This window comes from Bos javanicus, chromosome 18 (assembly GCF_032452875.1).
Source record: "Bos javanicus breed banteng chromosome 18, ARS-OSU_banteng_1.0, whole genome shotgun sequence".
NCBI classification, from domain to species: domain Eukaryota; kingdom Metazoa; phylum Chordata; class Mammalia; order Artiodactyla; family Bovidae; genus Bos; species Bos javanicus.
In genome coordinates this window covers 25,826,232-25,853,985 of record NC_083885.1, presented here as the reverse complement: position 1 = coordinate 25,853,985, position 27,754 = coordinate 25,826,232, and the positions used below count along the sequence as shown (strand labels likewise).

The window sequence follows — 27,754 nt, the reverse complement described above, 5'->3', positions numbered from 1 at the left end:
TGAGACTCGGAGGTCAGGGACAAGGTAATAACTCTAAACCCCCCAAGCCCCCAGCTCTAGTGTCGGGCCAGCTTTCAGGGTGGTCTTGGGCGGGATTGCTGGGCCTCTCTGGGCTCAATTTCCTCCTCCCCACCCAGGGCTGGTTCACTTGGCAGAGCTGTGCAAGGAATCTGGAAGAGAGCCTTTTTTTAAAAAAATGTATTTATTTTCAATTGAAGGATAATTGCTTTACAATATTGGATTGGTTTCTGCCAAACATCAACATGAATCAGCCATAGGTATACATATGTCCCCTCCCTCTTGATAAAAGGGAGCTTTGAACTTCATATCCTCCTAGTTAACAAACAGGTTGCAGAAGCTCACAATTTGCTTTCAGTTCAGCTCATTTCAGTTGCTCAGTCATGTCCGACTCTTTGTGACCCCATGAATTGCAGCACGCCAGGCCTCCCTGTCCATCACCAACTCCTGGAGTTCACTCAAACTCACGTCCATCGAGTCAGTGATGCCATCCAGCCATCTCATCCTCTGTCGTCCCCTTCTCCTCCTGCCCCCAATCCCTCCCAGCAACAGAGTCTTTTCCAATGAGTCTTCTCTTTAGGCCAAGGGGTTTCTCATGGAGCAAACTAACTCCTGCTGACTTAATGTCGGGCACTTCACTTTGACCACCTCACTTAAGACTCAATGGGCTTCCCAAGTGGCTCAGTGGTAAAAAATTCACCTGCCAAAGTAGGAGACCCAGGTTCGATCCCTGGGTTGGGAAGATCCCCTGGAGTAGGAAATGGCAACCCACTTCAGTATTCTTGCCTGGAAAATCCCATGGACCAAGAAGCCTGGCAGGCTGTAGTCCATGGGGTCGCAAAAAGGTGGACATTACTGAGCAACTGAGTGTGCACACATAAGACTCAACAAGCCCCATCTTACGTAGGGTGAATCTGAGGTTCAGAGAGGTGTGGTGACAGGCTCAGGGTCACCCAGCCTCTAAATAGCAGAGCTAGGATTTGAAGCCAGGCCTGTCAGACACTGAAGCAGCCATTCTTCCTGAGGACAGGTTACTAGCTCTGAGACTTTGGGGTAAGGTTGCTGAGAACTTCAGTGTGAGAAACAGATGTCTATGAAGATAAGCCCTGAAACCCACCAAGTTTGTCCCCAAAAACTGATAACGTGGCTCAACTGTTGCAGTGTCCACACTCTTAAGATTTCCCTTCTAGGAACACAGTGATTTGCATAAAGCCAGGGTCCTGGGCTTCCTTTCTTTCATCTGTTTGCTGAGTGGGAGGAGGGAGAAGGGAAATCCAAGTCCAGGGCATTTGTGGGGAGCAAATTGACTGGCAGCCAGGGGTTGTAGTGAGGCTCTAATAATAATAACTTCTCACCTGCGGAAGGTGCTAGACTTTCTGCAAAGCACACTGGGGAGGGTGGGGGTTGAAGAGTGAGGCTGAACAGTAAGTTGGGTGAGGTGCAGTGTAGGGCAGAAGAGAGGGGTGGACGCCAGCGCCCTGCCCTCCTGGTCGGGCCGGCCCAGGAGGCCAGCGTGTCCCTGCATTTGTCTATCTCTCCTTTTGTTTTCTTTCTTTGGGTCAGTTTATCTGTTCATCTTTCTTTCAGTTTATCTTTCTGTCTCTCTCTGTCTCTCCATCTCTCTATATCTGTGTCTATCTCTACTGTCTCTGCCTCTTTTTTGTTTCCTACTGAGGAAACCAGTGGTTTCAAAACCAAGCCCAGCCACTGGAAGTGACAAACCCAGCTGGGTCTGGCCTGAGGCACTCCCCTGGCACTATGGGAGCTTGGATGCCAGAAGAAATGTCCATCCTCTCTCTGTTCACAACCCCCTCCCCCCGCACTGGCTCCTCAGCCCTCAGGTGTGCTGAGCCCTGAACCTTATGCCCTCCACCCCCACCAAGACAGCAGGTCAGAGGTCAGTCCACCTGAGACCTGCTGGGACCTGGGACCCTTTGCTGCAATGTTTGCAACCTGGGCAGACCTCTTCTCCAGCAACAAAATGCAGAGAAGCTATATGGGACTAGAAATAACTGCGTGCATGTGCAGTTGGGCCAATTCTGGACAAAAGAAACAAAACAAAACAAAAAACTAAAAAAGTCCCTAATGCCACTTCTGAAGAGCCAGGAATAAAAACAGGGTGTTGAGGGAAAAAAGCTGGGTACTGTGCATGCCCCCTGTACTCAGCACCACCAGAAGGATGGGCAAACCACCTAAGCTAGGCTTCCAGCCAAACCCCTGGACATATCCCTACCCTCACCCCATGAAAGGAATCGGCTTCACCACCCCTGCCCTCAGGGAGTGAGCAAGCAAGGCAACCTGTTGTTAATTCTCACTTTCCCCTTCTGCAGCAGGGGCCCCAATAAAGCCTTGCCTGAATTTCTCGTCTGGCCTCCCATCAATGTCTGTTGATTGAGAAAGGCCAAGGACCCTGGTCGGTATCAGGGCCACCCGTGAGGCAGTCAGAGGTGGAACTGGGGACTGCTTGAGGTAGCCCACCTATTGAGTAAGTGGCATTCCTTGATATTCAGGGTCCCCAGCACCTGAGGGGCTCCCAGCGCCCCTGAGCGGCAAGGGGACCTCTGTGACGATGGGCCCTGGAGAGAGTGGCTGAGACCAGGTGAGACCAGAGGAGGAGCAACCCCCCCACCCCCTCAAAACAAACCTCCAGTTCACAAGAGCCCCCCACGCCTGAGCGGGCGGTGGCCCTGAGTGTCCCCTCAGGTACAGGCGGCCCAAGGATGGAGCTGTGGGAGGGCAGTGATGAGGGGAAGGGAGGAAGGGGAGCGACTGGGAAGGACCAACCTCCTTATTGGAACTCAGGCTTTCTGAGACTAGAAGGCCGTTTTGCTCTGAGGGCGGGTGGTGGGTGTGGGGGCAGGGTGAGGGTGTCACTTTGTACCGGCAGGGGTCTCAGGATCACAGGGACTTGAGACTCCTGCCGTCCTGGATCTGTGAACTCTCAGACCCGTAGGTGTATCTGAATAAGACCTTTGAGACAACATGGCCCAACATATTTCCCATCCCCTGGCTCCCCAGTCACATTGTGCGGAGAAAGGCGCTGAGGCCCAGGAGGCAGGCACCCCCTCCCCGCCACCCCCAGGTCACACGGCGAATTAGAGCTGAGTCCAGAGTGCAGGGCGGGCCCGGCCTGGCCACATGGCCTTCCTCTATTCATGAGACACGGTCTGGGCATGGTCAACCCGGGCAGTGCCAGAAGATGAGGTCACGGTGCTCTGGCTTGGGCAGTAGAGGACAATGAACCAGCAGAAGATGAAGACACCTGTCAGGGAGGAGAAAGCCTCAGTGAGCCTGGGGCAGGGCCAGGGCTGGCGGCTGCTCAGAGGCGAAACCGCTCCACTGTAAAAGTTCAAGAATGTACAGAAACATCAGCCCCCGAGATGAAATCTATTCCTGAAAAAGGACCTAATCAATATCTTGGGAATGAAAGCCAGTCCTTGAAATAAAATCTGTATACATATCTATCAGATATAACAAAGGCCGAAATGAAGAGATTTTCAACCATACGAAACAACGACCACTGCCCTTCTTATAAACAGTTATTCCAGGATGCGCTTCATCAAGAGGGAAGGTGTGAGGTGTGAAAACTGTAGTAAGTACAGACATTAAGGGAGAAGTAAAAATCTTTTGGGGTTTTTAAAAGAAATTTAGAACTAAAACCCTATACAACAGCAGAAGTATTGAGGGGACTTCCCTGGTGATCCAGTGGTAAAGAATCTGCTTTCCAATGCAGGGACACAGGTTTCTTGGTCAGGGAACTACGATCCCACATGCCACCAGGAAACAAAGCCTGTGTGCCACAACTAAAAAACTTCACACACCACAACAAAGAGATTGTGTGCGGCAATGAAGACCCAGCACAGGCAACAATAAAAAAAAGTAAACTTGTTAAAAAATATATTGAAAAGACTTCAAGGGTAGTTAAAGTAGGCTGAGGGCTCTGTTTGTGAGAAAGAGAGAAATACTGAGTTACTCACAGTCAGTGGAAAAACCTCAGTGCGGTGAAGTGTTCAGGTTTAGCTATAATGGGTAACCTCAGAAAAAATGACAATCCACAGTTTCAAGACGTGCCCCCAAACCTTAACCCCTGAGACTTCTCAGATGTGGACTCATGAGTCTTCATCTAGGGCCAGTCTCTGATGGCCTAATAATAATGACTCTGTTGTTAACATAGTTCCCACATATTGAAGGCTTACTGTGTCCCACACACACATTATCTCAGGTATTCATCATGAGATCTGGTGAGAAAAGTACTGGGATAATCCCAACTGTACAGATGACAAGGATCTGAGGAGCTGAATGAGTTGTTGAGGTGGTGAGGGGAGGCAGGATTTGAACCTAGGTCTGCCTCTCCCCGGGTTTCCCAGGTGGCTCAGTGGTAAAGAATCCGCCTGCCAATGCAGGAGATGCAGATTTGATCCCTGGGTCAGGAAGATCCCCTGGAGGGTAATGGCAACCCACTCCAGTATTCTTGCCTGAGAAATCCCACGGGCAGAGGAGCCTGGAGAGTTACCGTCCACAGGGTCAGGAAAGAGTTAGACATGACTTAGCAACTAAACAACAAGAACTGCTTGTACCCATGCTGCCAACGCCCTGAGCCCAAGCGGCGGCCAACCATGTTGCCAGGCAGTCTCGTGAGGCATTGGGAGCCAGCTCTGCTCCTGTGGGTTTGCACCCACTGGATCTAGACACCCTGCGTCCCTAGTGACTGCTCTGGACAGGATGAGACTGTGAGTCAAAGCCACACTTGCTGTTCCTCTCCGGGCTGTTTTCCCTCACAGTCGGGCTGTGATATACTTTTTTAAGTTGTGTGTATGAAACAGAAGTACGAGGAGGAAACGGGACAGGTGCAGGCAGGGAAACCCTGCCCCACATGTACCCTGAGTACCTGCCCCTTTGCTGGATATGGGAGGAAAAATTCTGCGGGGGCAGGGAGCAGGCTTATCTACCATTTCCTCCACTAATCATTTCCTTCCCGCCTCCACGGACTCTGTTCATGTCACATAGCCATCACATCACAGGATCTTGCTCTCCTGGCCACAGATGACTGGACCAGAGATGGACGTCTGATGGCCCAGTCAGATCCTTGACTCTCTTAAGATCATAGAAAAGACTGAACCAGACCACGGTTAGCAGACTGGGAAGACGACATAGGGATGAGGTGGTCATCTTGGGCAGCCAGTTGGAGACCATGGGTAAGAATGGGCCAGTGGAGGGAAAAAGTTACCACAAAGAGAAGGTGAGAGACTTCTTGTGACTCTGGAGAAAAAGATGGAGCAAGTATCTGCTTTGGTTTTGGTGGCTGTTCTTGACCCTGCTATCAGCTCCCATGAAGTCAGCCAGTCTTTCTACCCTGGGGTCCTTGGGGGAGCCTTGGATATTTAAAATCAGTACCCTTGAGTACCACTGGGCCTCCCTGGTGACTCAGTGGTAAAGAATCCACCTGCCAATGCAGGAAGTGTGGGTTTGATCCCTGGGTCAGGAAGATCCCCTGGAGAAGGAACTGGCAACCCACTCCAGTATTCTTGCCTGGAAAATCCCATGGACAGAGGAACCTGGTGGGTGACAATCCATGGGGTCACAAAAGAATCAGACTCAACTTAGCGACTAAACAACAACAACCCTTGATTTGAGCTAGCCTGAGTAGAATCCTGTTTCTTGCTAGCTACACCCTCCCCCAAAGCCCCCCAACACCCTCTGGTGCAGGAAGGCAGCCCGTCTCCTCCCTAGCCCAGGAGCCTCACCTTGCAGAGAGGTGAACAGTGCAAAGACATAGGCCGTGAATTGGCCCAGGGACGTGAGGAGGGCCAGTCCCCACGGCAGGCCCACCAGGCACGAGAGGCCCAGCAGGGTGAGGACCCCCTTCCAGTGCTGCCCCTTCTCCTTGCCCGCTGTGGCACTCGACAGAGTAAAGATCTTCCAGGACACCAGGCTCAGGATCACCGCGCTGAAGAGGAAAATGATGAGGCAGTAGCCGTACACGGTGACGTAGAGGGCAGTTTTCTCACGGAACCAGCACCTGGAGGAGATGGATGGCCGTTGGGACCAGAGGAAGTCCCCTGAGAGCAAGCCCCGGGCAGTCTCCCCAGCCTGTTCTTCTCTAAGAAGATGCACCGCCCACATGTCCATCCATCCTTCCCCTGCTCTCCCAGGACAGGGGATGTCATAAGGCTCCAGGTTGCTATCCCTTCAGACCAGTGGGCACAAAAGGCCAATTTGGTCCCAAAGGCATGTTTTGTTCACCCCACCTTATATTGGGGAAAAAAAAACTGAATTAAGGAACACCCTTTTAAAAGTGAAAGGTTTGGCATATACATCCAGATTCCACTTGGCTTACGGGATCTTGGGCTTTGCTGGAGCCTCAGATGGTAAAGAATCGGCCTGCAATGCAGGAGACCTGGGTTCGATCCTAGTTCCCCCTCCAGGGATTGAACCCAGGCATGGCAGTGAAAGCACCAAGTCCTAACCACTGGACCACCAGGGAATTCCCTAAATATGCCAATTTCTGCTTCTCTTATAAAACCATACAGCTGGCAGCTCTGTGGACACCCTCCTGAGGGACAGTAATCAGCTGCCAATTAGGCCGCTGTGTGATTGCCGGTCTGCGGCCGTGCCCACCCAGGCCGCTGCATGCATTTATGTTACCCGTCTGGCCCCTGGGACTCTGCATTCGAGGCCCTGGGCACAGCACCAAGGCCCCGCCAACTCTTCTTAGCACAGAGTCACGGGTCTCAGGTGGGAGCCCTGAGAGAGACTCAAGTTGGCTCCACTGTTCCCTATACTGCAGGGGTGAGAGGCCCCAGAGCAGGTGTGATCAACCCCCATTGTACAGACGAGGAGACGCAGGCTCTGAGAGGGGACGAACTTGCCCACGGTCACACAGCAACTCAGAGGCAGAGTCTGCATAGAACCAGAGCTGCTACAAGCACTGGAGAGTTGTGCCCTGCACAAGGGCACCTGGCGGGGGGTCAGGTGGAGGCTGAAATCCAGCTCACCCTGCACTCACCAGGCTGGGCACCTGGCATGGCAGGTCAGAGGGATAAAGGGGGTACCTTTTAAAAATTTCCCAAAGGTGCTATAGAGGCTGGTGGTGCCACAGGCTGGAGCAGGGCGTCCTGCCTCCTGGTCCAGTCCTCTCCCCTTCTCAGCCCCTTCTCCTTGTCCTTCCTCTCTGGAGTTTACCCCTCCAGGCCATGAGCTAGCTGGATCTGAGGATCCGGCCTTGATTTACTCTCTTCTCGGGATTCTCCCCTCTTCCCACCTCCTTCTGGCCCTAATTTGTGCCCCCAGGGCCCTGAGGTCACCCCGACTCCCATAGCCACCACTCACAGCTCCAGTGTGATGACGTTCTTCTCATCACGGATGCAGTAGGGGCCGTAGCTGTTGGCGATCCCAGTACCGATGACTATTAGGGCAGGCAGGACTAGGGGCGAGGAGGGAAGGACGTATGGTGTCGCTGAGGCTCCCTTGGCACGTCCTCCTTCACATCCCCCTCTCACCGTCGATCCCTCGAGCTATGAGCTAATCAGAGTGGGAGCTGCCACTGCCCATGGCCCTCCCCAAGGCTGGTCCCCTTCTGGCCTCATCCAGACAGAGCCAGCCAACCCTCTGCCTGGCCAGGAGACACCTACCCCAGCCCATAAGGCTCAGCTTCAGAAAGTAGTGGCTGAAGTAGGTGTTAAAGACCTTGATGACAAGCAGGTAGAGGTGGAAGGCTTCCAGGCCCATCCAGGTGAAGGCACAGAGCAGGAAGTAGTGGAAGACGGCCCCCCGGGCCCAGCAGGCAGCGTTGGACCCCTTCAGGCGTTGCCCCACATTGAGGAAGAAGGCCAGATTTAAGAGAAACAAGCTGATGCTCAGGGCCACATGGATCTTGGGGGCATCTTCAGACTTGAACCTCTGCCGGGAGAACCTAGGGCAAGAAGGGCTAGTGAAGAAGGGTATTCAGACCTCCCCATCTGACCACCTCTGGTCCACTTCTCTGCCAGTGTGAGCACCCTCTGGTTCAAGTCCAGGGGCTCTCTCATGACCTGCAGGACCCTGTGGGTTCTGGACCTTTCTGGCTTCATTCCTTGACTCCATGCTTGAGCCAAACTGCACAACTTGAAACTCTGAATGCCGTTTGCTTCTCCACAGCTCCCAGACTTTGCCCATGTGCTTCTCTCTGCTCTCAGCTTCCCTGCTCCACCTTCAAAACCCTCCTTGGATGTTTCCTCCTGTGAAGGCTGTCTCTAAAGGCCACTTATCCCAGGCTTAGGTGGAAGTTTCCCAGAAGTGAGTGCGGTGTAACTCTCCTGACCCTTATTTCCATCTCTCTCCATGCTGTGACCTTGGGCCTAGCACAATAAGCAGGAGGAGGCCCTGCACTGGTTGAGTGACTGAATGGATGGCACGTGGATGCCCGAGGCCTAGAAATTGTAAGGAGATGAGGCTCAGAGTTAGACAGGGACTCAGAGTCACAGAGCAGGACAGGGGCTCCAGGCTCTCAGCCCATGGCTCCACGCCTGCTCTGTGGAGCTCACTGCACTTTCCTAGCCAATCAGTTCCTGCAGGACTCTCACTCGAGGGATGGGCCCTTAGGGCTGCCGGGAGGGGGCATGAGGGATAACGTCCACCACACCTGAGATGCCAGGCACCCTTGGGAGATACTGACACTTCCTCCTGGCACTCCAAGCACTTCTCTCAGGGTCCAGCAGGGCAACCAGCTGGCAAGTCACGCTCAGCTTGTTGGGGATGAAGGCAGTGTCCTGGGCCAGGGCTTGGGGATGGGGGCAGGGGTGGTACCACTTACACTCATCGTTTGGTCTGAGATGGGGGGTGGAGCTGGTGGGGGCCACAGCTCCCCAGAAAAGCAGCACCAGCATGTGGATAAGGGCAATGGAAGGGCCCAGACTGGGAGTCAGGAGACCAAGGGCTGCTCCAAGCCAGTCATGGGTCAGAAGGCCAGGCATGGGGCTGCTCCCACAGGTTCCTTCAGCAGAAGTTCCTTTGGGTCCCTCAGCCATGGCTGGGGCCTGGGAGAGCCTGGGACCAGCTACAGCAGCTTCTGCTGTCCCTGCTCCTCCTTCTTCCAGGAACAGCCCTGGGTTTCCCCAAGGAGTACCCTTCCCCACTCTCAGCCATGAACCTCAGACCCAAGAGCAGGCACGTGATCTGGCCTGACCAATCAGTGTCATCCATCCTTTCACCGCAGTGGGCCTGTTAAGTCATGGGCACATGGTCTAAGTTACACCAGTGAGACTCAACTCTGCAGTACAGGGACAAAACTGAATACACACGCACACACACACACACACACACAGGGCATGCACAGGCTCAACTTCTTTGGGGTGTGATCTCTGCAGGGCCCTGCACTCAGAAGGGCTCTATGCTTGTTTTAATGCTTTGTTGCCACCATCTTGAAATTCTTAATGATTTTTGAACAAGGGGCTACGTGTTTTCATTTTGGACTGGGCCCTGCAAATGATTTAGCCAGTCCTGTCAGTATGTGCAAACATGCTCACACACACACACACACACACACAATTGAATGCATGTGGAAAATGGTGAAAACTGAATGAGCTCTGTATTCTCGTTAGCTGCTGTGTGTGTGTGTGTTAGTTGCTCATTCACATCTGACTCTTTGAGACCCCATGGATGGTAGCCCGCCTAGGCTTCTCTGTCCATGGAGTTTTCCAGGCAAGAATACTGGAGCGGGTTGCCATTTCCTTCTCCAAAGAGCAGTGCTGTGCCAATATCAATTTCCTGGATTTATACTCTACTACAGTTTTAGATGGAGAAGGAAATGGCAACCCACTCCAGTATTCTTGCCTGGAAAACCCCATGGATGGAAAGCTTGGTGGGCTACAGTCCATGGAGTTGCAAAGAGTCAGACACGACTTCACTTTCACTTTCACAGTTATAGAAAATGTCATCACTGAGGAAAGCTGGATGAAGGAACTGGGACTCTAGGTACTATTTTTGCGACTTCCTGTTAGTCTATAATTATTTCAAAATAAAGTTTTTTTAGAGACTTCAATTCTGAGGCTTAGTTCAGAAGATTAGCTGTTTAGGCAGCTGAGAAGCTATGATGCTAGCCTGGGGCTCCCCTAGGCCCCTGAGTATGAAGAAGTTGCCTGACATGACTGACAAAGGAGAAAGCGAAGTGGTGAGAATCAGAGGGACACGGAGTCCCAGGGACGTCTTTTGAGCACCTGGATCCAGCATCACCTGAAATGAGATCACCTTGGGTTTTACAATCCCATGAACCATGTGTTATCTATTTTAAGTCAATTTGAGTTGAGTTTCTGCCACCTGTAACTGAAATAGCCAGACACTTTTCAGCCTCCAATCCCATTTTATAGATGAGGAAGCTGAGGTTTGGAGAAAATATGAGTATAACACAGGATTAACACTGCTCTGTTGGTTTCTACCCTACCTTGCTGCTGTCCTTGAGGGCAGGAAGGAGATGGGGGGTGGGGCTGGGCAGGGTGACCCACCTCAGGACAACGTAGAGGACGATGGTGAAGGCCAGGAAGATCATGGACGTTCCACAGCCAGCCTGGGAAATGTGTATGAGGGCCCTCACGGTGGCCTCATCCAAGATTGGCCTCTGTGGGTGATTCCCCCGAACGAGAATCCTATCAATTGGAGGCCAGGCCCGCACACCCCAAAGGCCTGGCCCCTGCCCACAGCCACCCTGTTCCCTGGCCCAGGAGCCTTGGCATTTCTGGAATTGCTGGGATGGTCGGGGAGGGGGCACTATTACCAGCAGCAGGGCGAAGAAGGTCAGGTGGTCACAGCGGCAGACAGTCCTGCGGACTCCGACCTCTGTGGAGCAGCCCTTGGAAGACCAGTCTCCTGATGACCCAGGGGAGAAGGAGAGGGAGCATAGCAGAGGGGAGGGCAGGAAAAGGGAAGAGAGAGGTCCGGAGAGGAAAGGAAGAGGGGACGGCCCTGCTGTTGGAGTCCGACTTACCCTTACCCTCCCTTCATCTTACCCGGGGAAGGTCCTCCAGGCCCTACCTTTAGTCGCATCCCAGAATTCACAGCTGAGGTTCATGTTCTAAAACCAGAGAGTGGGAGACAGGGGCGAGGCAGGGGTGACTGGGAGCGGGGAGAGGAGGGTGAGGGGAGAGGGGGGTGCTCCGTGTCTCAGCATGTGCCTGCATTAGGTGGAAGCAAGGCTCAGCCTGTGGTCACATAGGAACCACATTTGAAGCATTTCATGTATCCCAGGTCAGCGTGTGGGGTGTGGATTGGTGTGGGTGGGAGGGGCGTATATCTGGGGGCTCCTTTAGGGGCACGCACATGTGAGCAGATGTGCAAAGCCGTGTGTGTGCATGTGGGTTTCCCAGGTCCACCGGGCCCCTCTGGGAGCACGTGAGTGGAGCATGTTGGGAGGACATGCATGCATAGGCTGGACATGTATCCATGGGCACAATTGTGTGTCTGGTCCTAATGGCTTCTCCCAGGTGGATGTGGGAGGGTAGGAGGGTGCAGAGTCCCCTGCGTGTCTGTCTATATGCCTGGGGATGCCCACCTGCCCATGTGCCCCTCGGGAACTGCCAGTCCAGGGTGGGGGACTCACGGGGGGCTGGTACTGGTGGGAGAAGGTGATCTCCAAAGGCTCAGCCAGTTCGGTGACGTTTATGTGACCCAGAGTCAAGCCCACTATGCGATTGTTCAACACTCTGCTGCCGTCCTCCCGGCTGAGCAGGGAGCCCTGTGGAAGGATGCGTGGGAAGCCAGGCTACACAAGGGGCTCCCCCGACCCAACCCTGGTGGGGGCTCCTAGGACCCTCTAGGGCTTGTGCACCTTGCCTGGAGGGAAAGGTCTGGAGCCAGAGGTCCAGGGGAAAAGGGGTCATGGGCGACCTTCTTCCTGCTGCTCCCTGGAATCTGCACCGGCTGTGCCAGGACAGGCCCTACACTCTAGGCCGAATGGCCACAATGCTGTGTATCTGATAGCTGTCTATTTCTGGTCCCCAGGCCTCCTCTGCCCTCTTAACTGGAGCACAGGGTTAGAAGGAAGATGAGACGAGAGATGGAGGACAGTGGATGCCTACAGTGGGGAGCCCCTGCCCACCAGCACTCAGGGATGCACAAGCCCCTGTGTGAGTGCAGACACACCTCTGGGGCATACCTGGTACACATTTGCAAGGGAATGCGCATGCGTGTTAGTGTGAACATGGTCACACCAGCACATACATGATTATGTATATAATCAGGAATAAGAAAAGAGATGCATATTTGTGCACGGACAAGGACGCACACAGGACATGAACTCACTTGGGATACAGATACAAGTCCACAGACACTGATGGGGGCAGGTGGTGTCTAAATACCAAGTGGGAATAACCAGCATGACCCTGCGGTCCAGACTCTAAGGACATGGGTCTAGATGACCTTGGCTGGAGACGTTCATCACTTCCTTCATCCCCACTGGGTCCCTCAGCAAAGATTCCAGAGGGGGCAAGCATGTCCCAGTGAACCCAGCATTGAATCTCAGCCACCCTGTGCCTCTGCTTACCTTGAAGACATTCCCTGGACCGATGTCCAGGACAATTATGCCCAACCGGACCATCGGCCCGCCGCTCTTCAGGGATCCGAAAAGGCTCTTGGGCAGCCGGACTCTGTCAGGGTGCTGGTGCTCATCCTTGGTCACCTGCTTCGGAATCTGCAACCACAGACCCAGCCACTTCTGTCTTTCCCCGAGGAGCCCAGTCACCAACACAGTTCCTGCCCCTCAGAACCTGAGGTACGCTGGGTGGTGGGACAGCACCAGGGTCCGAGAACAGCTCTGAGTGGTGGGACACCTGGCGACACAGTCCAACCTCTCCTCTGTTCAGGCTGTGAGCCCCTGGCCAAGTCATAGCCCTTGTGGAGCCTCAGCTTTCCCAATATGGAGAATGGAACCAGCAAGGTATCCTTGTGGCCACCAGTCAGGCAGGCTGAAAGTGGATTATGAAGGGGAAACACCTGGACAAGTCAGTTTGCAGGTGTGAGGAAGGGTCAGTGGTAGTGCTTTTGGCCAGCGTTCTGACCCCTGCTGTGCTGACATAGGGCTAGGGTGAGAGTGTCTGGTTTCTGACTCAGATATAAAGGAAAAGCAAAAGGCCATCAGGAAGGGAGACAGTGAGGACAAAGAAGAAGAATTCAAGAATTCATATTGAATGTGATATCCATTCCTACCCAACAACACATTTTGTAACAGCTAAGATGGTCAAAATATTAAATTTTCATGGGTAGTTGCCAAGCGTGTTTCGTCCATTCTATGACCTCACTGTTCCCCTGGGGCTGCAGCCTGGTCCCACTGGATCCTGCCTCAAAAGCACCCATGGGCATGGAAAGAGAGGGAGCTAAGTGTTGTAGCCGAGAGCCTCAACTTTCTGCTTCCTAGCCCAGAACCTTGTCAAAAGGACATGTGGGTGATTTCAGAGGCCGGTGCCTACCCCATGCAGAGGGCTCAGCTGCTAGGGTGATGTGATAAAGGGTTGAGAAAGGCCCCTCCATCTTCCATCTCTCCTTCTCTAGGCTGACCTAAAAGTCTCAGTGACAGACCACTTTCCTGCTGCTCAAACTTCCACCCTCTGCTTTATGCCTGGAGGGAGGCTGTGCCCTCACTGCACCAAATATTCCCTGTAAGTTATCACATTTTCTCTGTCTGATAACCTTGAAAGTGGGCAATACCATCCCCATTTTACAGATGGGGAAACCGAGGCTCAGAAAAGTTCAGTACTTTGCCCAAGATCACAGTAACTAGTTAGGGGCAGAATCCAGAGTCTGCCTGTTAACCCTTTAGAAGTTCTCATGGGAATGTCAGACTTTGGAGGAGCCTTCAAGCTCATTTTATAGATGAGGACTCAGGGGCCCAGAGAGGGGAGGGGATTTCCTTGAGGACACTTTGTCAGGTGGGGGAAAGTCCAGGACTAGAACCCTGATTCTCAATTTGGCGATCTTCCGAAGGTCTCATGCTAGCACCCTGGACAATCTGTTACCAGGATCCACTCACCCAGTTAACTCACCAGCACACACTAGCCAGGTGGCAGAGAACTACCCAGTGTGACATGGGAAGGACAACTGTTGATGGACACCAAGCACAGACCATGATTCTCTCAGAAAAGCATGCCTGAGGAAAGTAGGGCCAGAACCCAACAAAGGGGACCAGGGAGTCTTCACCTGAGACGGGGTCAGAGAGAAGTACAGGTCTTCTGAGACATTGGTGTTGATGCTTTTGACAAACGCTGTCAAAAAAGACGTATTCAATGTGTCCGTCTGATTCCTCTCCACCAGATAGGTCTCGAAGTTCAGCCAATATCTACAAGGGAAAATAGGGTCTTGCAGGTTGAGTCACTTACTCACCTGGTCCGCTCACCTGGATGACAGGAGGAGGAATACCATGGACAGTGATCATCAGGCTTTTGGTGTAGGAGGGGTGACCCGGGATATCAAAGGGAAGACCATGATGCTGCAGAAGAAGAGGGGTGCATGGGAGGGATTCATGCTGGTTCTGAGGGATTCTAGTCAGAGGTCCCCCTGAGTACACGTTTCTCTTTTTTGGTAACAAAATACATTACAATGTAAAGTTTGTCATCTTAACCATTTTAAAGTGTGCAATTCAGTGGCATTAAAGACATGCACAACATTTGAAATCATCTTTGCTATCTAGCTCCAGAAATGTCCATCATCCTAAAAGGAAACCCTGAGCCCATAAAGCAGTTTCTCTTCGCCCAGGCTCTGGCAACCACTAATCTATGAGTTTGCCTATTCTGGATATTTCATATAAATGGAAGTGTGTGCTCTCAGGTCTGTTGGCTTCTTCCACTTAGTATGTTTTCAAGGTTTACCTATGTTATAGTATGTGTAAGCATTTCATTCCTTTTTATGGATGAATAATATACTTCATATGTATATACCACCTTTTGTTTATACATGTTTCCATTGATAGGCATTTGGATTGTTTCCACTTTTTGGCTATTGTGAGTAGAGCTGCTTGTATTCATGTAGAGGCTTTTGTTTGAAGAGGTTTTTTTTTTTTTTTTTTTTTTAAGTCTTTATTGAATTTGATACAATGTTGTTTCTGTCTTGTGTTATTGTTTCTTGGCCAGGAGACATGTGTGACCTTAGCTCCCCGACCAGGGATTGAACTCACACCCACTGCATTGGAAGGCAAAGTCTTAACCACTGGACCACCAGGGAAGCCCCTGAAGACTTGCTTTTAATTCTTTTGGGTGGATACCTGGGAGCAGAATTGCTGGTAATGCTATGTTTAACTTCCTGCAGAACTATTCAACTGTTTTCCATATTAGCTGCATCATTTTATAGTCCCATCACCAGTGGATGAGGGTTTGGACCTCTCCCGATTCTTGCCAACACTTAGTATTTTCCACTTTGTTTTGTTTCATTTTCAAATATAGCCATCCTAGGGGATGTGAAGTGGTATCTCACTGCGGTTTTAATTTGCATTTCTCTAGTTGCAAAGAGTCGGGCACGTCTGAGTGACTGATCTGATCTGAGTGACTAATGATGTTGAGCACATTTTCATGTGCTCATTGGTCTGTGTAAATCTTCTTTGGAGAAATTCTTCTGAGTAGTTGAAACTATGGGATGATCAGTGTGTGGTGTGAGGGCTGTGCTTAGTCTGTCAGTCGTGTCTGACTCTTTGTGACCCCATGGACTGCAGCCCACCAGGCTCCTCAGTCCATGGGATTCTCCAGGCAAGAATACTGGAGTGGGGTGCCTTGCCCTCCTCCAGGGGATCTTCCCAACCCAGGGTTTGAACCCAGGCCTCCCACATTGCAGGTGGATTCTTTACCATCTGAGCCATGAGGGAAGCTGAAGAATACTGGAGCAGGTAGCCTATCCCTTCTCCAGGAGATCTTCCTGACCCAGGAATCAAACTGGGGTCTGCTGCATTGCAGGCAGATTCTTTACCAGTTGAACTACCAGGGAAACCCCTGTGTGAGAGCTCATTCACATTTATTACTAAGGGCTAAGTGAATACAGGGAATTCAGCCTTTGAAGACTTAGCTCTATGGACACTGACTTATGGGAACTGAACTGGCATTGGAAATACATAGAACACAAATTTAATTGTCATTTATTTTACTGTAGCCCTCTTGCCATAGGCTAGAATAGGGGTCCCTAGTCCCGGGAGCCACAGATGGGTATTGGTCCATGGACCATTAGAAACTGGGTTGTACAGCAGGAGGTGAGGGGTTGTCTTCCACAAAACCAGTCCCTAGTGCCAAAAACTTCGGGGACCACTGGGCTAGAAAGTTGGGGTGAGGCAAGTCCCGCCTCCCAACCTGGTCCCTGTACTGGTGCTATCCATGGTGCTGAAACTTCTCTGGCCAGAGTTCCTTTTCCTAAGCAAGGGGTCCTAAGATGTGTTGCCCAGGTTTTAAAAGTAATTTTAAACAGGTGAAGGCTGAAGTAGCAATGAGAGAGAAGTGGAACAAGAGCAGATAGAGCCAGATCAAGGCTACTGGAAAGGAGTAGCTACGGAGGGCTTGCAAGGGAGACAAAAGGGAGAATTTTATTTCAACATTGTTTTTTGAATAGTCACAGTTACCCAAGTGGTGCTAGTGGTAAAGAACACATCTGCCAATGCAGGAGGCATAAGAGATTCTGGTTCAATCCCTGGGTCGGGAAGATCCCCTGGAGAAGGAAATGACAACCCACTCTAGTATTCTTGCCTGGAGAATCCCATGGGCAGAGGAGTCTGCTGGGCTATGGTCCATAGGGTCACAAAGAGTCAGACACAACTGAAGTGACTTAGCACAGCACCAAGGAATAAAACTCCAAGGAAACCACAGGACAAAAATATTGTAAAATATAATCCATGAAAACATGTGCAAATGAGATTGGATGGATCAGGCAACTAGAAATCCAGCCAGAAACAGTGGGATGAGACTGTCCAAATCCATTGACTGAGATACACCAATTGATGCTACTTTTTATCTTTCAAAAATCTAAACAAAGAAGTTTTGTGATTTTTATTGTTACCAAATAAAATAGAGAATTGTATTTCACAATACAAATAGCTCACCTCATGCATTCCAAACATTCCTTTCCCTTACAAAACAGACCATGAATTTACTTTCTTGAGGGAAGATTTTCTGATCTGGTTTTCAGAGCACTTTAAAAAAATTATTTTAGTTGTGAAAGTAACATATATTCAGAAATTCTAAAGCATAAATGAAAGTGAAAAGAAAGTGTTAGTCACTCAGTTCTGTCCAACTCTATGTGGTCCCATGGATTGTCTCCTCTGTCCATGGAATTCTCCAGGCAAGAATACTGGAGTGGGTTGCCATTCCCTTCTCCATAGATGTATACCTGAATTTTTAATTGTAAAGCTGACACTTATTTAAGGGTCATCTTCTTTGTCTGATACTAAATTAACTATTGAGATAATTTTTTGTTTGTGTTTGTTTTCATGGTACATTTTTTTTTTTCATTGTAAGTGGTGTGAAGTTCAACAGCTTGTCTTTTACCTTGGAGGGGGCATCTTGATATTCTCTAGTCCACTGAATGTCCAGGAGATTCACTGAGGTGCAGGGACCCTGAATTCTTAGGGAGTTTGTCTCCTATCTCCTGGTTCACACGTGTCTTCCTACAGCATCTTCACTACTTGCTGCTTTCTGCTCATCAGATCTAATCAGCAATGTTGTCAATGTAGTGAAATTTGTAGAATGTCAGGATGAGTGAGGTCTCTGTGAATTATCTTATGACAGTGAAGAGACCTGATGTGGCCCTGAGGAAACACTGTGGCTATATACTGTTAGCTCTGCCAAGTAAAAGGAAACGACTTCGGGGACCTCTCTGGTGGTCCCGTGGTTAAAATCCACCTTCCAATGTAGGGGACTCAGGTTCAACTATCTTCCCTCATAGCTCAGTTGGTAAAGAACCATCCTGCAAAGCAGGATTCCCCGGGTTGATTTCTGGGTTGGGAAGATCTGCTGGAGAAAGGATAGGCTACCCACTCCAGTATTCTTGGGCTTCCCTTGTGGCTCAGCTGGTAAAGAATCTGCCTGCAATACAGGAGGTCTGGGTTCCATTCCTGGGTAGGGAAGATCCCCTGGAGAAGGGAAAGGCTACCCACTCCAGTATTCTGGCCTGGAGAATTCCATGGACTGTATAGTCCACGGGGTTGCAAACAGTCGGACACGACTGAGCAACTTTCACTTTCACTACTCTCAGGTTCAAATCCTGGTTGGGGAACTAAAACCCCGAATGCCTCGGGGCCACTAAATCCCCCTCACTGCCAATAGAGAGTCCACGTGCTGTTACACTACTAATCCCGAGCACACTAGACCCCATGCTCCACAGCAGAAGAAGTCCACATATCACAACGGGAAGCCCTTTCACCGCAACTAGAGAAAAGTCCATATGCTGCAATGAAGACCTAGCACAGCCAAAATTTTTTTCAAAAACTTTTTCAAAAAGCAAACTACTTTTGGAAGTCCTTGAAAAATGGTTTGGAGAAAAAAAACATCAGCCATGTAGTAGCCGCATAGCAATAGCGAGGGGCTGTGTTGATTTCTTTGTGTAAACATACTCATCAGGGACAGCAGCTGCAATTAGATTCACTGCCTGATTAAGTTTATGACAGTCCGTGTCATTCTCCAAGACCCACCTGACTGATGGTGTGTTAAATGGAGTTAGGGCAGGTATTATCACTTCTGGTTCTTTCAAGACTTTCATGGATGCATTAACCTCTATATTTGCCCCCATCGATGTTGTTTTGTTTCTGGTTTACTATCTCAGTGGGAAGAAGACATTCCAGGAGCTAGTATTTAGCCATTCAATGAAATGCCCTCGCAAATGCAGTTCAATAAAGAAAGCATAATCTCTTTAATAAATAGTGCCCAAACTGGACTTCCCGGTGGTCCAGAGGTTAAGAATCCACCTGCCAGTGCAGGAGACATGGGTTCGATCGATCCCTGGTCCAGGAAGATTACACATGCCTCGGGGCAACTAGGCCAGTGAGCTGCAACTCCTGAAGCCCGAACACCCAGAATATTCCACGGGTGTGGAACACCCATGCTCCACACAAGAGAAGCCACCATAATGAGAAGCCTGCGCAGTGCAGCGAAGAATAGCCACCACTCACCTTGCAGCAGCAAAGATCCAGGGCAGCTATAAATTAATTAATTAATTAAAAAAAAAAGATAGTGCCAAAACCATTAGCTATCTAAATGTAAAATGATGGCAATAACATAAAGCTAGACATTTGTCTCACACTGTGTACAAAAAATGAACCTCAAATGCTAATTGAGCCTAATTATAAGACTTCAAACAATACACTTAGATCAGAAAACTTAGAGCAGAAGAAAAATTTTATAGCTTTGCTTGATGAACATTTCTTTGATATGTTTTAAATTTAAGTTAGAATTTATCAAAATTAAATGCTTTTGATCTTCAAAAGGCATTGTTAGGAAAATGAAAAAACAAATCATATACTGGGAGAGAATGCATATTTGCAAATCATACATCTGATAAAGGACTTGTATCCAGAATTCTTAAAACTCAGTAGTAAGAAGACAACCCAGTTTTTTAAAAGAGAGGAAGATTTGAATTTCACCAAAGAAAATACACAAGCACATGAAAAGTTACTCAACATCATTAGTCATTTGCTAAATGCAAATAAAACCATAGTGAAATACCATCCATACTCAGTGACATGGCTATAACCCAAAATACCAACAGTATTGTTAAAATGTGTTGAAACTACAACCCTTTTATACTGCTTATGGGAAAGTAAATGATATAGCCACTTTGAGAATCAGTTTGGCAGTTTTTTATAAAGCTAAACATTTACTTACTGTATATCCCAGCAATTCCATTCCCAAAGAAATGAAAACATATGTCTACAAAGAACTAGAATTCAAATGTTTATGGAAGAGGCCCAGATTCCTGCTCCAGCTCAGAGGGCCTTTTACCTCTGCAAATTTCCCAGATGGCACAGTTTCTCCTGAGACCGTGTACACTTTGAGAAGCAACCAGCAGTTCTGTTAAGGTCAAAGTCTTCATACGAGTTCATATTGGTGAAGCCCTGGCAGACATTTCTTGGCTCTTCATATTTGGGTGTGGAATCTTCCTCACCTAACGGAGGGATGCAAAATGTGAATGTTCTGCATGAACAGGCACCACAAGGGCAGAGGGTAGAGGAGTTCAGGGTCCAGAGTCTAGTGGTGTGGACTAGAACCCCAACTCCATCCATCCACAGCAACTGTGTGAACTTGAGATGGATTTATATCCTCCCTGGACCTCGATTTCAAGGTGAAGGAGATAATATCCTGCCCCTGCCGCACCACCCCCCACCCCCCAACATCTCACAGGGCCAGTGGGCTACTTCGGGGAAAGTGCATACAAAAGGCTTGGCACATGACTATAGATAAAGGTTCATGTTAGTGCGAGTACCCTTTCCTACCTCCTCCAGGGAGTCTGCCTGGCTTTTTTGCATTTGTTCCACATCAGACTTTTCAAAGCCTTCACAAGTGGGACACATGGTGTAACTCTTAGACATGATCTGTTTTGGTTTGCCTCATTCTCCCACATTCCCAGCACAACCTTCATGGCTACCTCCTGGTATAGGTGGAAAATACAGCAGAATGAGGCTCCCTGAAGCAGAATGACTGAGCAAGGTCAACATCTAGTTGGAGACTCCAGGACCAGAGGTCAGCTTTCACCTGGTAGGGGATGGAGTGCAAGCTTCGGGTCACTAGCTGTGTGACCTCAGATAAATTACTTAAACTCTCTGATACTCAGTCCCATTGGCCAAATGAAGCTGATGATACTTTCCTTCCTAGTTGTGGGGAGGATTAGAGATCATACGTGTTAAGGACATAGCTCACCGTAGGGGTACAAAGAGTCAGTATTATTTATTCCAGGAGGTGAGAAAGGCATTGTAAGACTATTTGCATATTTATGTATTTACATTGGATGGAAGGATGTGTCTATATATTTACCTATCTCTCAACAAAAATAATATCTGAACAGAGTTTTTAAAAACAAACTGTGTACAAGGACATAAGATGAAAAGTAAAAGTCCCTGCAACTCCCAGGTCACACTCTAGAATTCACTACCTGTAAAAGTTTATTGTACAACTTTCCAGGGAATGACTATGCATATGCAAGCATTTTATGCGAATTTACAAATTTACATGAATGGGATCATTTAGCAATATATCTAAAAGAGCTTTCTGTGTCGGCACATACCGATCCATCTCATTCATCATATATTTGCATACTATTTCAGTATACGGGTATTGCAATGCTTCTTCAGTTGGCCCCTTCTTGGTGAACATTTAGGGGGGGGTTGTTTTATTTTATTTACTATTTTGAATAATGCTACTTACATCTTTGTCAGTGTATGTTATGAATTCGTAGAAAACATTCCTATCCTCGGCATTTCTATATCAAAATGTACGCACTTTGGAAAATTGCTAGATATTATTTAATTTCCTTCTTTTAAAAAAAAAGATGTATTCAGTTTTACTTACTTATTTGGCTACACTGGGTCTTTGCTGCTGACCCAGTCAGCAGCCTGGTCTTTGACAGGCTTTCTCTACGCACTCAGGCTTCAGTGATTGTGGCATACAGACCAGTTTGCTCTGTGGGCTTAGTTGTCTGGCGGCATGTGGAATCTTCCTGGACCAGGGATTGAACCTATGACCCTTGCATTGGCAAGCAGATTCTTAACCACTGGGCCACCAGGGAAGTCCTCAAAGTCCTCAAATTTCCTTCTCAAAAGGGCTACAGCTCTTTATACTTGCACCCAAATGGGCAAGAGTGACTGCTTACTCACACGCTCACAGTCCTAGACTTCACCAAACTTTCAAATCTTTGCTAGACTGGGGGTAAAATTGGATTTCATTTTTATTTTAGAAGGAGTCTGAGCATCTATTTGTATGTCTTTTTCCATGAACTGCTTTATTGTTTCCTTTACCGGGGTGAGCCTGGATCTTGACAATCTGTGCCTTTAAGTTCTGACTGGCCCACCAGGAGCTGAGGGTGAGGTGGGCAGGGAGACATTTACTTTTCATTTTTTCACACCCTTCTCCAGTGTTTGATTTTTTAAAAATTATGTACAGTATTACTTTCACATTAAATGAAATCAGTTAAATTTTAAGACAAAAATGAAATACATAGTAAAGACAAAAGCACACCAAAGTTAGGGTAAATGTAGGGTAAAACAGTAACATTTTCAAGTGGATTTTATAATAATTAGGGCTATATATGACAATGTTTTAAGTAGCTTATAAAGGAACTTTAGTTTTCTGTTAGATTGTAAAGATATTCATAATATGTTGTTTAAGGGGAAAAAGCACAGGGTGGGTGAGAATATACAGAACAAGATCCATGTTTGCTTTTTAAGCAAAGGAGGAAGAGAGGGGCTTCCCCAGTGGCTCAGCGATAAAGAATCCACCTGCCGCTGCAGGAGATATGGGTTCGATCCCTGATCTGGAAAGACCCCCAAGAAGCAGAGCAACTAAGCCTGGGAGCCACTACTGTTGAGCCTGTGCTCTAGAGGCTGGGAGACACAACTACTGAAGCCCATGCTCCCTAGAGCCCACGCTCCCTAGAGCCCACGCTCCGAGACAAAAGAAGCCACCGTAATGAGGAGCCTATGCACCACAGCTAGAGAAAAGCCCAGGCAGCAATGAGACCCGGCAAAGCCAAAAATAAAAATGAATAATTTTTAAAAAGGAGGAAGAGAGAGAAAACAGGGAAGGAGGAAGAAAGAAAGAAGGAAGAAGAGCAGAGAGGAAGAGGAGGGGAGCCAAGGAAAGTGTCACGTCAGATCCAGGGGAGGGAACATTGTCTTTTAATGGCAGCCCTCTGTGTGCCTGAGGGGTTACTCATGGGTGCGGGGTACAGAGGGTACCTCCGCAGGTGTAAACAGAGACTCCCTCCTGGCCCGCCATGAGATTTTAGGGACTTCAGACTTAGGAAGCACTTGGCAAGTACCCGGGGCAGAGAAGATTACAAAACATCTTTTTTTGCAATTAGTTTTGGAAGACGTCATCAGAAGCATTTAGCCCAGACAGGGAGAGCCTGACCCAGGCCTTTGTGCCGGCTGCTGCTGCTGCTAAGTTGCTTCAGTTGTGTCCGACTCTGTGCGACCCCATAGACGGCAGCCCACCAGGCTCCTCCATCCCTGGGATTCTCCAGGCAAGAACACTGGGAGTGGGTTGCCATTTCCTTCTCCAATGCATGAAAGTGAGAAGTGAAAGTGAAGTCGCTCAGTCGTGTCCGACTCTTAGCGACCCCATGGACTGCAGCCTACCAGGCTCCTCCATCCATGGGATTTTCCAGGCAAGAGTACTGGAGTGGGGTCCCTCCAAACCCACCCTACTCTTCTCCATCCTGCTCTGACCTAGAGGTTGGTCTCCGAGGACCACCTCAAACTGGGTTCATACGGGGAGTGGGGGATGGGCAAAGAGGTCAGAGGGCAGGACAGTACCTACCCCTCCCTAGCCTCCCCATCACTGGCCTGCTTCTCTCTGCCGACAGCCACAAATTCTTGTTCCTGACCTGTGCTTAGTAAAGTACCCCCCCCTCCGCCTTTTTTAAACTTTTTTTTTAATGTAGATCATTTTTTAAGTCTTTATTGAATTTGTTACAATATTGCTTCTGTTAGGTAGTTAGAAAGGAAAAGGGAGTCCAGAATGGCAGTGGCTAAAAGACTAAGACAAAGAAGGGAAAAGCCCCTGAAAATAGAACAAAGGAAGATTCGAGGACCGGAGTGAGAACCTCAGGTAAAACAAACAGCCCTCCTGGCTAGCCCAACTTACAAAGGGCAGGCTCAAGGGGAGGAGAAAAAACATAAAAAAAGAGGAACCAACACTGGGCCAGGGGCTTCTCTTCTCGTCACGTCTTTTGGTTCGGCCCACCCTCACACCTCGAGGATGTATTTTCCTTTGCTTCCTAAATAAAAAACGTAAACTAGTACAGCCACTATGGAGAACAGTGTGGAGATTCCTTAAAAAACTGGAAATAGAACTGCTATACAACCCAGCAATCCCACTGCTGGGCATACACACCGAGGAAACCAGAATTGAAAGAGACACGTGTACCCCAATGTTCATCGCAGCACGGTTTACAATAGCCAGGACATGGAAGCAACCTAGATGTCCATCAGCAGATGAATGGATAAGAAAGCTGTGGTACATATACACAATGGAGTATTACTCAGCCATTAAAAAGAATGCATTTGAATCAGTTCTAATGAGGTGAATGAAACTGGAGCCCATTAAACAAAGTGAAGTAAGTCAGAAAGAAAAACACCAATACAGTATACTAACACATATATATGGAATTTAGAAAGATGGTAACGATGACCCTATATGCGAGACAGCAAAAGAGACACAGATGTAGAGAACAGACTTTTGGACTCTGTGGGAGAAGGCAAGGGTGGGATGATTTTGAGAGAATACCGTTGAAACATGTATATTATCGTATGTGAAATAGATCACCAGTCCAGGTTTGATGCATGAGACAGGGTGCTCAGGGCTAGTGCACTGGGATGACCCTGAGGGATGGGTTGGGGAGGGAGGTAGGAGGGGGGTTCAGGATGGGGAACATATGTACACCCATTGCTGATTCATGTCAATGTATGGCAAAAATCACCACAATATTTTAAAGTAATTAGCCTCCAATTAAAATAAAGAAGAAGAATAAAAAAAACCGAGCTGTAACACGGAGCTGTAACACAGGTCCATCCAAGGAAATTACATGGGGCTGTAACACTGGCACATCCGAGGGCTGTAACACTGGTCTGTCCATCACTTCAAATTTTTGTTGCAATGAGACAAAACTGAGGAAATTACAAACTCCCCAATGCTTCTGTTTTATGTTTTTGATTTTTGGCCACAAGGCATGTGGGATCTTAGCTCCCCGACCAGGGATTAAACCTGTATCCCCTGCATTGGAAGGTGAAGTCAACCACTGGGCCACCAGGGAAGTCCCAGGAAGGTAACCCTTTATTAAAGAGACCGTCTGCTTCCCTCTAGATACCTCCCAAGTGGCACAGTGATAAAGAATCCAGTCAACACAGGAGATGCAAGAGGGTTCGATCCCTGGGTTGGGAAGATACCCAGGAGTTGGAAATGGCAACCCGCTCCAGTATCCTTGCCTGGAAAATCCCATGGACAGAGGAGTCTGGCAGGCTACAGTCCATGAGGTCTCAAAAGTGTTGGCATGACTGAGTGACTGAGCACGCACACACTTCTTCCTCTGGGTCCCTACTCCTTTGACGCACCCATGTCACTCTGCTAGAATGTGAGTCCCTTGAGAGTAGGGACCACATGGTATATGAGCACAGGGCCTTATACTGTGTCGAGGGCTCCATTCATTTGGGAATGAATGAATGAAAAGAACAAATGAACGCGTGGCAACTGCCCAAAAACACCCACAAAGAAAAGACCTTGCTGCTGCTAAGTCGCTTCAGTTGTGTCCAACTCTGTGGCAGCCCACCAGGCTCCCCCGTCCCTGGGATTCTCCAGGCAAGGACACTGGAGTGGGTTGCCATTTCCTTCTCCAATGCATGAAAGTGAAAAGTGAAAGTGAAGTCGCTCAGTCGTGTCTAACTCTTAGCGACCCCATGGACTGCAGCCTACCAGGCTCCTCCATCCATGGGATTTTCCAGGCAAGAGTACTGACCTCAAGATATAAACCTCTCAGGGCTCCTCACATTGTTTAAACAGATGAACCAGAGCACCCATCTTACCATAGGGGAAACTCTGTCACTCCAAGGGGACTTCGAGGCCTGACCAGAAAATTACAACTTCTGTGAGGGGCCTAGAGTCCTTATGAGGTCAAGCAAGAGCCACTATTGGTTATGAAGTTAATTAATCCTTCAAGTGTTGCTGCCACACCTCTGGTACAATGTTGCCATTTTTCACACTTTTTTGAGCCATGTCCATGTGTGTTAGTTGCTCAGTCATGTCGGACTCTTTGTGACCCCACAGGCTTCTTTGTCCACAAAATTCTCTAGGCAAGAAGACTGGAGTGGGTTGCCATTCCCTTCTCCAGGGAATCTTCCTGACCCAGGGATTGAACCCAGGTCTCCTGCATTGCAGGCATATTCTTTACCATCTGAGCCACCAGGGAAGCCCTATTTTGTGCCAAAGACTGAATTTTGCATTTCCCTGAATTTCCCAACTTTTGAAGAGAAGAGAATTACTTGAAGCCCCGAGAGATCAATCCAAAGCCATGTGACCCCAAGCTGGACACACACAGGGGTGGGGATGAAGGACAGGCATGAAGGCCACTCACTGAATCAAGAGTGAAACAGGAGGAGCAGGCAAAGCTCAGAAAAACAGACAGCCCATGGGGAGAGTGCATCGTCCTCTGCCCCAGGGGGTCGCTGCAGAAGGCAGAGAGCAGCCAGGGAGAGCTGGCCAGGTGGGCCGGGGCGGGGGCCTGCTTTCCCAGGAAGGAGGACAGCAAGGGCACAGCCTGGCACCCTCGGGCTGCCTCTGGACAACCACCGTGTGGGTGTGTGCCAGACCAGGAGTGAGGGCTTCCCTGGCGGACCAGTGGTTAGGACTTCACCTTCCAGGGTGAGGGGTGTGGGTTCGATCTCTGGTTGGGGAGCTAAGATCCCGCACGTCTCGGGGTCAAAAAATCAGAAGCAATAAGGTATCAAACTCAACAAAGACTTTTAAAATGGCCCACATGAAAAAAAAAAAAAAATCTTTGGGAAAAAAAGGCCAAAGTGAAGGAATGGAAAGTCTAATTCTCAGCTTGGGTGACTGGGTACCGTGGAGCTATTGTGGGGTCAGGGAAGGGGAGCCTGTGTGGCTGGGGAAAGGGGTTGGGGGTGGTGGTGGGAGGGCAGTGCAGGCCATGTCTGGCCTCAGCCTCCAGAGGGTCCCAGACTCCTTTCCAAGGAGCTCAGAGGCAGTGGAGAAGGGCTTGTCACATCCCTTCACCCCATGTCCCAGAGCCATGACTGTCAGAGAGCCACAGTGTGAGGTATAGGGGTCGGGGAGCACCCTCCATGGCCCCCTCCCATGTCCAGGCTGCTGTGGGGAAGCCAAGGGGACCCAAGACGACTGCTGACCCAAGTTTATCAGGACAGTAAAACTGGCCCAGAGGTCAGAGGAGGTGAGGCGGCCGTCAGGGTGGGCTCCTCAGAGGACACGCTCCGGACATGCCCCCTCCCTGTCCCCGACCCTGGCTCTCCCAGGCTTGGCAGGAGGGGGTGAGGAGCCCACTGCTCACCTGAGGCCAAATGCAGGAGTAGCAGGATCCCCAGGGCCCTGGGCGCCACCATCCTGGGCCAGCCTCGTCCACGCCGGCCAGAGCCCTGCAGCTGTGTGTCCTTCTGGTCCCAGTCTCTGCTGAGCCAGCCCTCCCTGGCCCCCACCCCGCAGTGTCACCACTTCCTGTGGCCTCTTTCTCACCCTTCCTGTGCCATGGCACCGTCGGTTAAGTTGTGAAAGGTGAGTGTGGGGAACTGGGCAGAGTTCCTAGCCTCATCCCGCCCCATGACCACCTGCAGAGGGGCCCAGACTCCCTGGGAGTTGCTGAACCCACACCAGGGACACTGCTCCTGGGGTCATATCTGGGTGGGTGTGGGGATCCAGCAGCCACGGAAGCTCTGAGCAGATTCCTGGGGAGTGATGATGGGCCCAAGCTTTGGAATCAACAATTCTTTTCTCAGATCCTCCTTTCACAAGCGAGGGGCCTCTCTGAGCCTCAATTTCCCCCTTTGTAAAACAGACACCAGGTGGCCCAGTCA

At 49.5% G+C, this 27,754-nt stretch overlaps 1 protein-coding gene across 2 annotated transcripts; it reads right to left on the bottom strand.

The window, feature by feature from the left end:
- Positions 1-183: 183 nt before the first annotated feature.
- Positions 184-27,504, bottom strand: ADGRG3 (adhesion G protein-coupled receptor G3). Of its 2 annotated transcripts, XM_061387331.1 has the most exons (12): positions 27,235-27,502; positions 19,944-20,106; positions 14,179-14,317; positions 12,530-12,676; positions 11,588-11,722; positions 11,023-11,062; positions 10,766-10,857; positions 10,497-10,609; positions 7,650-7,930; positions 7,348-7,441; positions 5,763-6,037; positions 184-3,280 (listed from the first exon to the last, which is right to left on the bottom strand). In XM_061387331.1, exons 1-12 carry the CDS (start codon positions 27,284-27,286, stop codon positions 3,168-3,170), a joined length of 1,644 nt encoding a protein of 547 aa, XP_061243315.1. In that variant the 5' UTR covers positions 27,287-27,502; the 3' UTR covers positions 184-3,167. The 2 variants fall into 2 exon arrangements, with proteins under 2 accessions (XP_061243315.1, XP_061243314.1); XM_061387330.1 differs by having other exon boundaries at positions 10,497-10,857; positions 27,235-27,504.
- Between the last annotated feature and the right edge of the window lie 250 nt (positions 27,505-27,754).

Excerpts from the sequence above, each read along its gene's own strand:
- ADGRG3 (XM_061387330.1), bottom strand. The coding sequence starts at position 27,286 with ATGGTGGCGCCCAGGGCCCTGGGGATCCTGCTACTCCTGCATTTGGCC. Across the intron at positions 11,723-12,529 it reads GTCCAGGGAATGTCTTCAAG|GGCTCCCTGCTCAGCCGGGA; the intron begins GTAAGCAGAGGC and ends ATCCTTCCACAG. Across the intron at positions 7,931-10,496 it reads GTCCTCTACGTTGTCCTGAG|GTTCTCCCGGCAGAGGTTCA; the intron begins GTGGGTCACCCT and ends TTCTTGCCCTAG.